Raw genomic sequence first — 15915 nt, 5'->3', positions numbered from 1 at the left:
TCGGTAAAAATTATGTATATTGTTGCTGTTGACCTCAAGAAAGAGAGACTCATATGCCACTTAAAGACCATTTGCTTCCACAAGGGGTTCACGACAGCCCACTATGACCTTCTCCTCCTTGGGACACAGTGTAGTAGATTCGCAGACCGTTAGCATATCCACGATTAGGCAGTCAATGTAAAATTGTGAGTGACTGTAGTTGCGTTTTTCTGTGGCGATGCCTCTGCACTAAGAAATGGTGTAATGCTCATATAAAAGTATCAGTGTCAAGAGTTTTGGAACATGGAATATCAACAGTTAATTTGGTTTTATCGATGCATTACGTTTTCTTATATATAGCAATAGAAGTACTATTTTTTCATAGTCCTTGATAGTTTGTCAGTTTATTAAATGGATCAGAAAAAACTCAAAAGTCCGTAACAATTTTTTATTTATTTTCAAAGTATGTATAAAAATATAAAATTATAAAATGCAAAATTCTTCCTTTTCCCGGTAAGATAATTTTTTTCCCTCGCAGCCACTTTACTGATTTATTTTTTATTTATAAACTTGATGGCAGAAGCATAGTCCTTGACTTTCCGATGAGAAAAGACATTAAATAAATGCCCTTCGTCATTAGTCCATTTCAGTTATAGACTGGAACCTTTCTGAGTGAATAATTAACCTTGTGCGCCTTGGGCAGCTTTGGCAGCCTGCTCTGCAGCAGCCTTCAGCTCTTCTGGAGTTGGGTACTGGAGGGTGGCACCTGGCTGGCACTCGTACACGGGGCAGCAGGCTGGGTATGGCTTAGCTTGGTCGGCTTCGTTCTTGACTCTGCAACCGGGAGATGGCTTGGGCTCAAAGCCACAGTCTTCCACCTTTTCGAAGAGTTTTCCTTCGTGTTGAATGCAGGTGGCTTTGCCACAGAAGGGAGCCAGGGACCAAGACTGGCCCACTGGGAAGGCCTTTTTGGCAGTGAATCCGTAACATTGATCAGGAGCCTCTGTTAAAATATAACAATAAACATGAATATTTCAGAAAAATATCAAGTTATTTAATGATGATCGTATTTTTTCATTTTCCTTGAATGACATGATTCGCAGTTTACAAATCGAATAAAAAATTAATTAATGATTTTGCTTCACTAATAATTATCTTTCCTTATAAATGAAAGAATCTTTTGCTAAACACAAGCTTGACCTCGTTGATACTAACCTTTGCGAACTTCAGCAGGAAGATTTCGAACATTTGGTTTTGGCTGAATCACACCCTGGCTGAGAACCACTGCCATGCAGAATGAGGCGACGATAAAGAATTTCATTTTGGCTGCAAGAGAAAGGGAACAGTGATTATTAGATGGAAATTTACGAAATAATATCGTATTCAGCAGTGGCTATTCCCAGAAATGTCTTCATTTCGGTAATACTCTGTCAAGAAGTATTCCATAATGAACATTTTGCGCTTTCCGACTTTAGTGCAAATAACTTACATGATATGGATTTTGTGAAACGTAACAAGTAAAATTCACAACGGGACCTTGTCATCTAAGCTTCAAATAAAATTTCTTCCAAAACCTTGGTCTTTCGAATACTCACCTCAGCTGACTGTAGTGTTGATACTACAATGAAGGGAGATCGGTGTGTTCTGTGCTGACCGATGTTCTTGTGACTGTTTATATCCGATGGGCGAAGAACTTGAGAGATGCCAGACACTCCAGTGTTTACGCTTTTCCTAAATTCTCAGGAAACTTTGTGACGAAATGGTGTGACTAAGAACCGGTAGGTGGCGTAAAATAGCGTCCTTGCGAAACGGGTCTAGTTGCTCCCTCCCCGGAGCCTGCTTGGGGAGACCTCCAGCCCTTGCTTGGCATCGCCCGAGAAAAGTTGATTGGTATTGCGGTATGGGAAATTTTTCTCCGAAATTCGAACTTTCTTCATACTTTCAGTTGATTCAGTTTGTTAACTTTAAGACAGTCATATATATATACATATATATATATATATATATATATATATATATATATATATATATATATATATATATATATATATATATATATATATATATATATATATATATATATATATATATATATATATATACATATATATATATATATATATATATATATATATATATATATATGTATATATATAATAATAAAGAAAATTAAAAAATTAATTTCCAAGTAATAAACATAAATTAAGAGTCCAGAGAAAGAATAAGCAATTTAAAAACTACTAACAATTTTTAATGATCGTGCAACATCCGTCTGTGCCGGAAATTTTTTTTTTCTTTTTACTATGGCTCATGTGCCATCTTTATGATGTTAACAGATTTTAAATCCCTACATATATTACTCAAAACTAACTCACCCCCCTTCCCGAAGATTTGAACTGACAAATGTCGTATGGCGACTCAAATGCCAAAAATTAAAGGATACCTTTAGTCACAGGTTGGTATGGCGACCACCCTCCCTCCAGATGTCATTCTTGCCTTCCACAGGAAGGAACTATATTCAAGCGATTTAGGTAAAGCGTCAAAATAGCTTGGATCTCATCCACTATTGCAGTCACTTGAACTCTTAAATGCCGCCTTTGACCGCCATGGCTACAGTTCTTAAAGGCAGAGAATATGCAGAATTTATTACTGACGATGACCCCAATTAGAGGCAGTATATATACAAAATTTACCACCGAATGTAAGCTCGAAGAATGAAATTTTCACTCATCCTTCCGTTTCCCGACAGCAGTATGCCGTGTAATAATTGAGGACAGGAATATGACTGCCTCTCTCTCCTAATCATGGAGGTGAACGAAGATGACACACTTAGTCCCACCCAAGCAGAACTGAAGAAGCCATTTCATTTCAGAAATCGATTCCAAGAAATGGTTTTGCGGGCCGAAGCATCCAATCAAAGGCTAGAGAATACGTCCACCAGTTTTAAAACCTGCCCACAAAGCTATCCCGTACGCATTCTGTAACAAACTTTATATCCTTCCGCTGTGAATCATTATCAACTGTAGCTGAATAGAATTATATGAATATCTGAAATCAAGATTTCTACCAGTGCCATCATCCACGTTCATTACTGCTCAAGATTCACGTACAGCACAAACAAAATTTCACAGGGAACTTTTATTTCTCTGTTTCTCTTTTTATCGCTAATAGCAGTATTGTTTTCGTTTGCAGAATAAAATCATTTCCATCTCAGTGATGGAAATTAAGAAAGAAACGAAAGCGGGAGAAGATGTAAGGGAAGAAGCAGCTGAAGAACTTTAGAAGTCTGAGGGACAATACATTTGCTGGAATTTTCACTGATATTAAAATCAATATAAAAAAAAAAACTTTGATATTCATATGTTCTGACATAAATTCTCAGTAACTCTCTCTTAATGTTTATCTCACTGTTTTTCTTTTTATCCTTTTCTCTATCTCACAAGAAACATAAAAAAGCCTCTCTCCTCATTTTCATTTCCTTAAACTTACTCTTGACCCTTCCCTGATTTCGAAAAGCGACGCAATAATCATAATTTTTAATGATGAAAGATCACTTAAAATTTTTCTGAGAAATTTCCATTTCTTTTTTTTTACTGAGATCTCGGAAAATTTTTGGGTACACATTGAGCGACCCATAAACCTGGGAGAGCTCACATTAATACCGTTGTTGACGTCATTTACTACCATCGCTGCCTATGTCATGAAATCGCTGGCATATGTCAGTAACCCTCAAACTTTTAACCGTAATAGCTAAGCATATGTCTCGTCTTTTATGTATGCATATTGTCATAAAGTCTTACTATACTTTCAAAAGATTTATAGACATATTTGATATAAAGAAATGCCTTTGGGTGATGTCATTATTCATCCTTCTGTACCATGGAAGCAAATTTTTTTGTTTTTAATGACTGTGGGTAATAACTCAAAAATTACTTAAAATTATGGCAAACTATACGGTATAAAATCTCATTTTCTTATTCAATTCCTTTATTTCGGAATATATTCATTTTTAAATAATCAGTATTATAAATTAAAAATTATTATTATTGTAAGATTTACTATGATACTATAATAATTATCAAATAAAAGAGAGTAGTTAAATGAATAAGGGGAAAGATGTAAGACGAGTAATTAAATGCAAAAAACATCCTCAGTTAATTAACTGCATTTGATTCATAGTAAAATGTTTTTTAATGTTTTGTCTTTGCAATTCAATTCTAAATCATTGATAATCTTCTTTCTACTGGAAAGCAGCGATGAATTTCATAGACATTTCTAAATAATTTGTAATAAAGGGTTTAGAAAAAGGTGACTAACTTCAGATTTTTTTATTTTCATTATTAATACAAATATAAATGCACTTTATAGTAATCGCAAATGCCTGTTATCTCTCGAAGAATGTCATTTACCTTTTCATTCATTTTCGCGAAATGCTTACTCACACCCCATTGATTCATGACTCCTTGAATTCTTGTTGAGTTATAAAGATATTCATAAATTATTTCGATGGGTTTTTCTTTGGGAATTGGACTGGATCGACTCAGAGAGATCTCTTATCCCTGGGCGCCTTGTGCAGCCTTGGCAGCCTGCTCTGCTGCAGCCCTCAGTTCTTCTGGAGTTGGGTACTGGAGGGTGGCACCTGGTTGGCACTCATACACGGGGCAGCAAGCTGGGTATGGCTTAGCTTGGTCGGCTTCGTTCTTGACTCTGCAGCCGGGAGATGGTTTGGGCTCAAAGCCACAGTCTTCCACCTTTTCGAAGAGTTTTCCTTCATGTTGAATGCAGGTGGCTCTGCCACAGAAGGGAGCCAGGGACCAAGACTGACCCACTGGGAAGGCCTTTTTGGCAGTGAATCCGTAGCATTGACCTTGAGCCTCTGTTTAATCGGAAAATTAATCATTAGTATACTTTAATTCCTGACGTTAATTTTCTATCTTTGACTGTTCCTAACATAACAAAATAGTGATTCACTATTTGAATAAATAACATAATTAATCATTACTAATTGAATTTGACTGATAATGATATCCCTATCTATGTTTGATAAAACATCTTGTGAGTATTAAATATTGTTGACAGATACTAACCTGGGCGGACTTCTGCAGGCAAATTTCGGACATTTGGTTTTGGCTGAACCACGGTCTGACTCAGAGCCACGGCAACGCATAGTGAGGCTACGATTAGGAATTTCATTTTAGCTGTAATAGAAACGAAAACAAATCTTTACCCTTGGGTGATTTGATTTCAAAACTGAAATCGTTGCCAGATTAAAATGTTAATCCTGATTGAGGGTAACTGTGATAAGTTTCTTTATCTATTTTGAAACATTCAGAACAAAATTCATTTTTATATCATTTTCTTAGATGAAGACGGTCAGAAAAGCCTAATATAATTTTTAAAATATCAAGAGTAAGTCTCTTAGGATCTGTAGGTAACAACGTTTTCAAAACCAACATAGAGACGGGGGTAGAGGGGTTTCTGACCTTTGTCGTGAGATGAAACAATACATGAAGACAAATAGCCAAAACTTTTGAATGTAACCATATATTAACCTAACTTGACTACCTACCTTGACTCACTGTAGTGTTGATGCTACACTGAAGGGTATTCGATGTGTTCTGTACGGACCAACCATCCTGTGACTGTTTATAAATCCGATGGTCGAGGACCTTGGGAGATGCCAGATACTCCAGTGTTCGCTCTTTTTCGTACGCCATCTTGGCATCCATATCTCATTGTTATCAGAGCTTAATACATTCTTCATTCGTTTTGTAATAAGACACACAAACAGTTGAAGGAAAGCATTACGTGTTATTAAAGATGAACTTTTCACTAAGCAGAAAATAACGACATTTTGGCATCAGCAACGTTTAGTAAATTCCCAGGAACCTCAGTTACGAAATCGCATACCTAAAGCAAGACCAAATCCCACTAGCAAGCTCTCGCAAAAACCGGCAGAGGAACTCTCCCCACCTACTAGTCTAATCAACGTACCACATCCCCAGGAGAAGAATCTTTTCCTAGAATAGCTAAAGCTTTTGTTTTCTCCTTTACATTCAAATGATTCGACTCATTTATTTTAAGACAAAATTAAAATCAATTTTGATCCGCTCACTCTACAATCCAGTAGATATATATATATATATATATATATATATATATATATATATATATATATATATATATATATATATATATATATATATATATATATATATAAACAAACATACACACACACACACACACACACACACACACATATATATATATATATATATATATATATATATATATATATATATATATATATATATATATATATATATATATATATATATATATATATAAATATATATATATATTCAGCAAGATTTAATGATGACTGAGGTGGTGATGAATGTCTTTATTTTTCACCTCCTATCATTTCACTTACAGTAAGTCTTTTAAAACATAATTTTCAAATCAGGTTAAAGCAAAACGATTTCAGACACATTTTCTTATCATCAGTTTCACGATAACAAAACTACATACCATACGCTGTTGAGAAACTCAGAAAAATGTCGTTAAATCTGATGGCAAAATTCTCAAGTTTAAATCTGGTGACCCAGAGTAACATCATCGTCCAACTAGTTCGATATAATCTCTTTCCAAAGATCAACGTACTTATCTTTAAGACAAAAAATATGGATATAAAAAACTAACGCTCGTTACCCTCTTGAAGGACAAATAAAACAACCAAATGAGGACTTCCCTCCTGTTACGCTGTAAATGGCTGCAACGGAAACTATCATAAGTCATCTTGCTCTGAGGTTGTGCAGAAAAAAAAGTAAAAAATAGCGTCAAGTGCCCGGAGGTAAGCAAGTTTAGTTCTAGTGACGCAAGAGCTCTTTTGCAGATACCAGATACAGCAATATTCCTGTCAACGATTCTATTAGATTGATTTAGGTATGTTGAATTTTAGCTATGATATGATAGGATAAATGAAATTAAAGTTTTATTTGTGCCTTTCCTCTATTGTTCTTTGAAACCAGTCGATCAGGAAATAATAACAGCCATAGATAAGAAGTAACTAGAAGCCAGAACAACTTCCTGTAGCATAGCCAAGTTTCCTCTCATTGGGTATGCGCTGATTCCTTAGTAATCAATAAGTGTACCAATGACTTGGGAATTCAAATGATTCATTCAAAACAAGATCTGGTCTTTGCGTATGAATGAGAATTCCTGACAGATGACGTCCTTGACAATGTTTATCAAAGATACAATCTTGAGAATAAAAAAAAATATTAATCTCTCATAGGGTTGACATCCAGGACCAATGGATTTTTGATATTCCATTTGGTTTTATTGCTGCTCATTTTTCATAAGGGTTGGTATAGGCATGTGTGTGTATATATTTTCATTCGTGGTGTTTCCTATGAAGTAACTGCCTTTTATTTTCGCTCTGGTGTAAATCGTAGAACTGATTAAGTTGTTATTGCTTTTTCTGTAGTTTTTAAAGGTAATTTTTTTATCTATGATCATAATTCTCTCAAGTTATCAGAAAATCTGTAAATATTGTGCATGAGAATATCAGTCAGTTTTATCAATATACATATTATGTATTTACATATGTATGAACATAGATGGGTATATAAATATTAATGGAACGATTTTGTATTATTGTTTTTCTAAAAGTTGTTTTGACAATGCTGTTGGGCTAGTTCGGTCAAAGTAAAATATATTAAAATCACACGTTTGCAGATGCATCTGTTACATATTTTATGTAAGAAAAAGTGTGAGGGATGAGCAAACCAACGCCTTTCTCGCTTAATACTTCGAAGAAAAAAAAGTATACCTTAGTTTTACAGAAAGCTGAAACATTTAAATTAGACTTATTTTACCTGGCTAAGAACCAATTGGTTAAAACGGGGCCTACAGCTTATTGAATCCGAACCACATTATAGCTAAAATGAATTTCTAAAAAAAAAAATTCCTCTAACTTTTCAGCCGGCCGGAGACTCGAACTGAGTTGTCCGCAGCTTCGAAGAAAAGAACATTTAAATGCGTTTAAAAATACGCGAGGATAAACTAAATAAAATAAAAAATAGTCTTGCCTCCTGATTGAAGGAATGTTATACGACTAAGAGAAACCTGATACTGGACAGAAAAAAAGAGAAACCTGCAGCGTGTGGTTGCTGTTGACCTCAGGAGAGGCTCATATACCACTTAGAGGTCGTTCCCTTCCAAAAGGGGTTCACAACCCATCGGGGGTTCTCCTCTCTACCGGGATACGGCGCAGGAGAATCTCAAACTATTAGTACTTCCGAGATCAAACGGTTAAAGAATGAATATGATGTGAATGCTGTGGTGATTCTATATCTAGCCATGTCTGTTATAGGAAATGCCGTAATGAATATGTACATTATATATATATATACATATATATATATATATATATATATATATATATATATATATATATATATATGTGTGTGTGTGTGTGTGTATGTATATATATAATATATATATAGATAGATAATAGATATATATATATATATATGTATGTATATATATATATATATATATATATATATATATATATATATATATATATATATATATATATATATATATATATATGTATAAAGTGTCCAAAAACAGTATATAAATAAATATATATATATATATATATATATATATATATATATATATATATATATATATATATATATATATATATATATGAGTGTGTGTGTTAATAAATTATGCTTTTAATTCTTAGTTGAATAGTTCACTTCGCAATTAGTTCATAAAAACCGTTATTTGTCTTTTGTGCCCTACTGAAACAGTTAACTGCAGAAATTTTTGCAAATTTTTCTCTTTCAGAAGTTCAGGAATAGTACACTAGATCTCAGATGATATTTTTCTCATGTTCAAAGTATATGGAAATAAATGTATTAATGTCGACTGCGAATCTTCAGCAACCAACATGTTTCATGAATAATGATACGTAAATTAGAGTGTACTTGCATATGCTATATACTTTTATTCATCTAAGAACGATAAGTGTTTATCCATAACATATTACCATGTGCGCTCTGTTAAAGTTTCATTGTATCTTTGTGAAGAATTTTTGAGCACAGATTATAAATAATAATTCATTTCATTTATTCATGAGTAGAGCAATGTTCATTAGTTATAGGTTTTCTTGGAAAATTGGAATTTCCATTGAATGGATCAGAAAAACTCAGAAGTTAGTTATAATTTTCTATATTTTCAATATAAGTATAAAAATATAATATATATTGAGATCTATATTGATTCTCTGCAGATAAGATTATTTTTCCATTCCATTTCCTTTCTTGATTTAAAAACATTTAAAAAATGATCGGAAGATATGGTCCTTGACATAAGGATGAGAAAATACATTTAATAAATATGTTATGTCATTAATTCTGCGATGATTTTCATCTCAGTTGTAGACAAGAATTCCTCTGAGTGAGCAATTATCCCTGGGCGCCTTGTGCAGCTTTGGCAGCCTGCTCTGCAGCAGCCCTCAGTTCTTGCTCAGTTGGGTACTGCAGGGTGGCACCTGGCTGGCACGCATACACGGGGCAGCAGGCTGGGTATGGTTTAGCTTGGTCGGCTTCGTTCACGACTCTGCAACCGGGAGATGGCTTGGGCTCAAAGCCACAGTCTTCCACCTTTTCGAACAGCTGGTTTCCTTGTTGAAGGCAGGTGGCTCTGCCACAGAAGGGAGCCAGGGACCAAGACTGACCCACTGGGAAGGCCTTTTTGGCAGTGAATCCGTAGCATTGTCCTGGAGCCTCTGTTTAAACAGAAAGTATTCATTAATAAATATATGTAATCAAATTCGACTTGATAAAGCATCAAATAGCTTAATAATTTATAAGGTTAAAGGGTATAGATATTTAATATTACAGAACTGATAATAGATTCTTAAGTCACATTTGAGGCAATCCTGTGAAAGAAACAGAATACATTCACTGGATGAACCTTTGTACTTTAGTAATGATTATATTTAAGACAAATTACAAAGTCTGTCCTGATAGTTTCTCAAACATGAGAGAAATATGAAAAATACTAACCTTTGCGGACTTCGGCAGGCAAAGTTCGGACATTTGGTTTTGGTTGAATCACGTTCTGACCGAAAGCCACTGCCACGCAGAAAGAGGCTACAATTAGGAATCTCATCTTGGCTGTAATGAAAAGGAAAGGAAACATTTAGATGGAAATTTTCTTAATTTACTTTAATGTGAAATTTATTTGTCACAATGAACAATTAAAATCGTAAACACATACTTACTTTTATATCTGCAACAGTACTCTTAAGGAGACTACTTAGAGCAATAATTTTTTTATCAACTTTTAGTCGCAAATAGAAAATAATTCCAGAGATGATATATCAAACCGAACACCCGAATTTACCTTTTATTTACAAAAATAAAATAAAGAATTTTAAATTTTTCTTCTTTGACGTAAAATAAGTTCCAAAAACCTCTTTTAAACAACTAAAGCTTTTCTTAAATTCCATCAAACAACACAAAGAGAGGATTTTTTCCTCTATTGAATAGGAATGACTTGAAAATAATGATAATAATATGGAGCATAATGAAAGAATTCAAAATTATGTTATATCAAATTCTTAATCTTCTGAACCCCATTTTCAAACAGTTAACAGTAGATATGGAATCAAAGGGTTTCAGCGTCAGGAGGTAATAGAATGATCTCCAGAGTTTAAAAAACATCTTTCTAAAAGACTACGTCGACTTATTTTGATACCGTACAAGAGTTTAACTTATTTTTATAAGATATTTTTATGTATGGGTGGATTAATATCACGACATAATTATAAGATCTTAAGACCGCAGGATGAGCAACTTCTGTACATCAGTAACTTCTCTCAGCTTTGATAAACAAATTTAATGAAATCTCGTCCAGAATGCTCAGATGCATGGGCCAAGAATTATAGTATTATCATTTGTCTGAATTCTTACCTGTGCTCGTTTACACGTTGTTGCTTCTCTAAAGAACAAACGGTGTCTATGATACAGACAACCGATGCCGAGATGTTTATATCCTATGAGGAAGGTGATCTGGTGAGATGCCACATACCCAGTTGTTTATTTTATTTTCCTCTTACAGCGCCCGAGAGAGCGCAGTTTATCATATTTTATCGTCTTTGCTCCATAACTGGGGACAATAATTGAAAAAGAAATGCGATTATTTATTATTATTATTTAGGACATTTCATTACAAAATATGAAAATATAATTTGGCACCTGCAAATTGCAAATTCCCAAGAATCTTACGGATGGAATTCCACGGACTGCGCAAGTGGGCCTGGTTGCAAAAGAACGCCAGGTCCAGTCATTCACTTCCAGTGCCGTCCCCCCAAAAGTACCCCATCCTCATACCCCATTCAGCATGGGAGGAGAAGAAGAAGCGTACGTAAGATCTGCCGAACGTTTGTAGGGAAATCGTATCTTCTTATTTTTTGTCCGATATGAGATTAATTACCAAGCAGATACTTTAATTTAACTTTAGTTGAATTAAAGTATCTATTGAATTATAATATATATATATATATATATATATATATATATATATATATATATATATATATATATATATATATATATATATATATACATATATATATATACATATATATATATACATATATATATATATATATATATATATATATATATATATATATATATATATATATATATATATATATATATATATATATGTTTATATATGTATATATATTAATATATATATATATATATATATATATATATATATATATATATATATATATATATATATATATATATATATATATGTTATATATAATATATATATATTTACATAATTGATGAATAGTGCATGGAACCCATGGCCATGCAAAAAAATTCCATTACTTTAAGTTCTTCATACACCTACACAGCGGCATCGTCATCGGTGCGTCGAGCCCTGTCTGGGTGCACTCTTATGATTCTAAGATAAAATCCCTTAGATTCTAAAGTTAATTACGCTAAATCTATGTAGTCCTTTCCAGGTCAGCCCATCCTCTTAACACCTTTACAAGTATCTATCCCTTTTCACCTACTTCTTATCCGCCAGTCTCTCCAAATGGCGCGACAATATCAAAATACTGTGATCCATCCTTTCAACTATGCAATCCTTTCCATTACTTTACTTATTCGAAGATCCCTCAGCCTTGAAATTCAACTCACGGCCCATATATACTCTTGTAACTATTGTAAATGATTTTCTCATCTCATCAGCTTTAGGCTTGTTTTTCTTTTTAGTTTACTGAAAAGAAAACTATTGCGCTGTCTTTGTCTGTCTGTTTGCACTTTTTTCTCTCTGCACTTTTTCTGTCCGCCCTCAGATCTTAAAAACTACTGAGGCTAGAGGGCTGCAAATTGGTGTGTTGATCATCCACCCTCCATTCATCAAACATACCAAATTGCAGCCCTCTAGCCTCAGCAGTCTTTATTTTATTTAAGGTTAAAATTAGCCATAATCGTGCCTCTGGCAACGATATAGGATAGTCCACCACCGCGCAGTGGCTAAAGTTCCATGGGCCGCGGCTCATACAGCATTGTACCGAGACCACCGAAAGATAGATCTGTTTTCGGGCGGCCTTGATTATACGCTGTAGCGGCTGTACAGAAAACTCGATTGCGCAGAAGAAACTTCGGCGCATTTTTTACTTTTTTAAGTGTGTGCGTGTTCAACAAGCACATTTCATTACTGAAAAAGACTTCGTTCACCAGTCCCTTCATTCAATTACATCAAAGCTGTAAACGCTGCAGTTCTTCCCAATCTTTAGCTGGCAGCTCCTGGTAATTCCCCAAAATGGCCGGGCAAAGATAAATCTGCATGGCGGGCAATGATCCTAAAGTAGTGGTAAAATCAACTCTCTCTCTTTGTGTCTCTTCTCTTATACAACGACGTTGAGTCACTGGGAATAAACGTTGACTTTCTTGGGGCGAAGAAATCGTTTATTTTTTATTGACTTTTTTATTACGTCCAGTTTCCTAAGGTGGGGGAAGTCTCTCTGGGGCTTCTCTCGCGCAGAACTAGTTTAAGTCAGTGTTGCGTAGGATGTATTTAATAAAATTTATATTATTTTTTTCATCGTAAGTTAAATTAGTTAATTATTTGTAAACAAGCTTCTCAGGAGAGCCAGAACTCCTTAATCAGATTCTTTAAAGTCCATTGTGCCCTCCTCGGTCATAAAAACGAATTTATTAGAATGAATTTCTAATAGTTTAGGGACTATAAGTGATCGTTAATCACTAATGAAAAGGTAATTAGGCTTAAAAAGGAAGAGTAATAATGGAATATGTAAACATGTAAAATTCAACTTGATGCATATTTTGCAAAAATATCCCTTCTCAGGGTGAAGTTTGAATAACTATAATAAACACAGATCCATTCTTTAAATTTGGCCATCCCAGGAAGGTTCCTTAGACCCGAAAGGCAGAGGTGTGAATGGTAATTGCCCCGTGATGAAATCCGGAAGATACGAGAGCAGTTAACAAACGTCTTTATTCTGTTGTTAATACTCAAGTATTTGCTCGAGGGTTGGGGTAGATGATTGATTGCTATTCAGAATTAATATTGGGTCGAGGAGCCAAACAGCAAACAAATAAAACTGTATTCTTTGTCCTCATAATTTTTGCAGAAAAAGATCTCATTCTACTCATTTTTTTATGATATTCTAGTGTTATTTTCATTATTTGCAACTTAAATACGAAGAGTAATAATGGAATAATATAACGCATGAAATTCAACTTGATGCATATTTTACAAAAATATCCCTCTTCAAGGTGAAGTTTGGAAGCCTGTAATAAACAGATCCATTCATTAAATTTGACCATCCAACAACTGGTCTACAGTCTATCAGAGTAAGAAGATAAAGACTACAAAAGATTACAAATTACAACTCCTCGAGTCAAGGTCTTTGGCATCTTCATTGCAGTAATAGCTGGCAGCTCTCAGTAAATCCCCTGGACACACCCCCGAAATGGCCGGGCTAAGATAAAGGCGCATGACATACAACAATCCTGAAGAAGGGTAAAAAAACGTTGCCCCCCTTGGGCAGGAGGAATCTTTTTTTTATTTCGCAAGTGGAACAAAGACTAATTAAAATGTATGTGGCTTATTATATTATAAGATCGATTATTTAATTACTTATATTAGAACTTCTATAAGAGTAGGTACTCTCTAGCCAGGTTCTCTTGGGCCCCTTTGCGTCCTCTTGATTTAAGTCACGAATTAATTACCTAGTAGTTAGTCGACTGTAATGGATCGCAATCAGGACCGAAAAGAGCATGATGCATGCAACCTCATCCAAAAAGATTTCTTGGGAACCGGAAGGCAGAACTATGAATGGCAATTATTCCATGATGAAATCCGGATGGTACGAGATCGGTTAACAAACGTTTTTACATTGTTATTAATGCCTAAGTATCTGCTCGAGGGTAGCGGTAGATGACTGGTCGCTATTTAGAATTAATATTGGGTCGGGGAGCGTAACAGCAAAAATTATAACATTCTTTCGGCTTATATGAGTTTTATGGAATTCAGATCTCGTCCTTACTTTTCTCCTTTGATACGATATATATATATATATATATATATATATATATATATATATATATATATATATATATATATATATATATATATATATATATAATATATGTATATATAAATATATACATGTATATATATAACTATATAATACACACACACACTTATATATATATATATATATATATATATATATATATATATATATATATATATATATATATATATATATATATATATATATGTATGTATATTGTTCAGACTTTTAATCTTCACTATACCTTGTTTTGCATGCTCTTCTGGGTCATGTTTTACCTAGATCTGATCTCAAATTAAATTGTCTGTGAAAGGAATCTAAAAATCTACGGTAATCCATAATGTTTTCCGTCGAATTGTATAATTGTATAGTTGATAATCTATCGATCAGCTGACGAACCAAAATCGTGGTTTTTAATTTTCTGAGCTTATTGAGAGAACGTCAGTAGTTCCCTCTCCTTATTGTGAAGTTTAATTCTTTGGAAAGGGTTCCGTAAAACAATGAAATGAAGAAAAATCTCTTTATTATGTATGAAAAAATATATGTTTTAACAACATTTCTTCAACATTCAGATCTAACGCAGCAGTATGTAGGATCATGTTCTTAAACATTACATAAGTTGATAAGAAATCGGATGAGAAGGTATTTAAATAACAATTCTTAGATGAATTACCCAAGGCTTATTGTACTTATTGGAAATAGTCAGTCCTCTGAAGGATGAAGGCTCTGTACAAATTAACTGTTAGGGTCATAAAATGTACACATTTGGTGCATTTAGGCTCACAGTTATATTCCTGCTCTATAAGACTGACCCTTTCTGACCGAATAATTATCCTTGTGCACCCTGTGCAGCTTGGGCATTTTGCTGAGCAGCAGCCCTCAGTTCTTGCTCAGTTGGGTACTGCAGGGTGGCACCTGGCTGGCACGCATACACGGGGCAGCAGGCTGGGTATGGCTTAGCTTGGTCGGCTTCGTTCACGACTCTGCATCCGGGAGATGGCTTGGGCTCGAAGCCACAGTCTTCCACCTTTTCCATCAGCTGGTTTCCTTGCTGGAGGCAGGTGGCTCTGCCACAGAATGGAGCCAGTTGCCAAGACTGACCTACAGGGAACGACCTTCTGGCTGTGAATCCATAGCATTGACCCGGAGCCTCTGTTTGAAGAGAAAATATTCATTAGTGATTTAGTTAAACACATTCGACATGATGATGCACGAAACTGGGCCATGGTTTAGAAAGTTCATGAAATATAAATATTTAATCAGTTTCCTTTCCAAATTTT

General features: G+C 34.3%; 4 protein-coding genes across 4 annotated transcripts in view; all 4 read right to left on the bottom strand.

The window, feature by feature from the left end:
- Positions 1-413: 413 nt before the first annotated feature.
- LOC136839332 (uncharacterized) lies at positions 414-1644 on the bottom strand. Its single transcript, XM_067105224.1, has 3 exons — positions 1575-1644; positions 1195-1305; positions 414-982 (listed from the first exon to the last, which is right to left on the bottom strand). The coding sequence occupies exons 2-3, from the start codon at positions 1298-1300 to the stop codon at positions 660-662; spliced, it is 429 nt and encodes a 142-aa protein (XP_066961325.1). The 5' UTR covers positions 1301-1305; positions 1575-1644; the 3' UTR covers positions 414-659.
- A 2648-nt stretch (positions 1645-4292) lies between these two features.
- LOC136839814 (uncharacterized) lies at positions 4293-5696 on the bottom strand. Its single transcript, XM_067106144.1, has 3 exons — positions 5549-5696; positions 5067-5177; positions 4293-4855 (listed from the first exon to the last, which is right to left on the bottom strand). Exons 1-3 carry the CDS (start codon positions 5694-5696, stop codon positions 4533-4535), a joined length of 582 nt encoding a protein of 193 aa, XP_066962245.1. The 3' UTR covers positions 4293-4532.
- Positions 5697-9246: 3550 nt separating this feature from the next.
- LOC136839739 (uncharacterized) lies at positions 9247-11029 on the bottom strand. Its single transcript, XM_067106083.1, has 3 exons — positions 10977-11029; positions 10068-10178; positions 9247-9787 (listed from the first exon to the last, which is right to left on the bottom strand). The coding sequence occupies exons 2-3, from the start codon at positions 10171-10173 to the stop codon at positions 9465-9467; spliced, it is 429 nt and encodes a 142-aa protein (XP_066962184.1). The 5' UTR covers positions 10174-10178; positions 10977-11029; the 3' UTR covers positions 9247-9464.
- Positions 11030-15141: 4112 nt separating this feature from the next.
- Positions 15142-15915, bottom strand: part of LOC136839738 (uncharacterized) — a 1754-nt gene continuing 980 nt past the window's right edge. The window contains exon 3 of the mRNA XM_067106082.1: positions 15142-15787. Coding sequence (XP_066962183.1) covers positions 15465-15787 — 323 coding nt within the window. The 3' untranslated portion in view covers positions 15142-15464. The remainder of the gene's footprint in view (positions 15788-15915) is intronic.

This window comes from Macrobrachium rosenbergii, chromosome 6 (assembly GCF_040412425.1).
Source record: "Macrobrachium rosenbergii isolate ZJJX-2024 chromosome 6, ASM4041242v1, whole genome shotgun sequence".
Classification (NCBI taxonomy): domain Eukaryota; kingdom Metazoa; phylum Arthropoda; class Malacostraca; order Decapoda; family Palaemonidae; genus Macrobrachium; species Macrobrachium rosenbergii.
The sequence above is the reverse complement of the archived record's forward strand: the minus strand, read 5'-3'. Positions and strand labels throughout refer to the sequence as shown.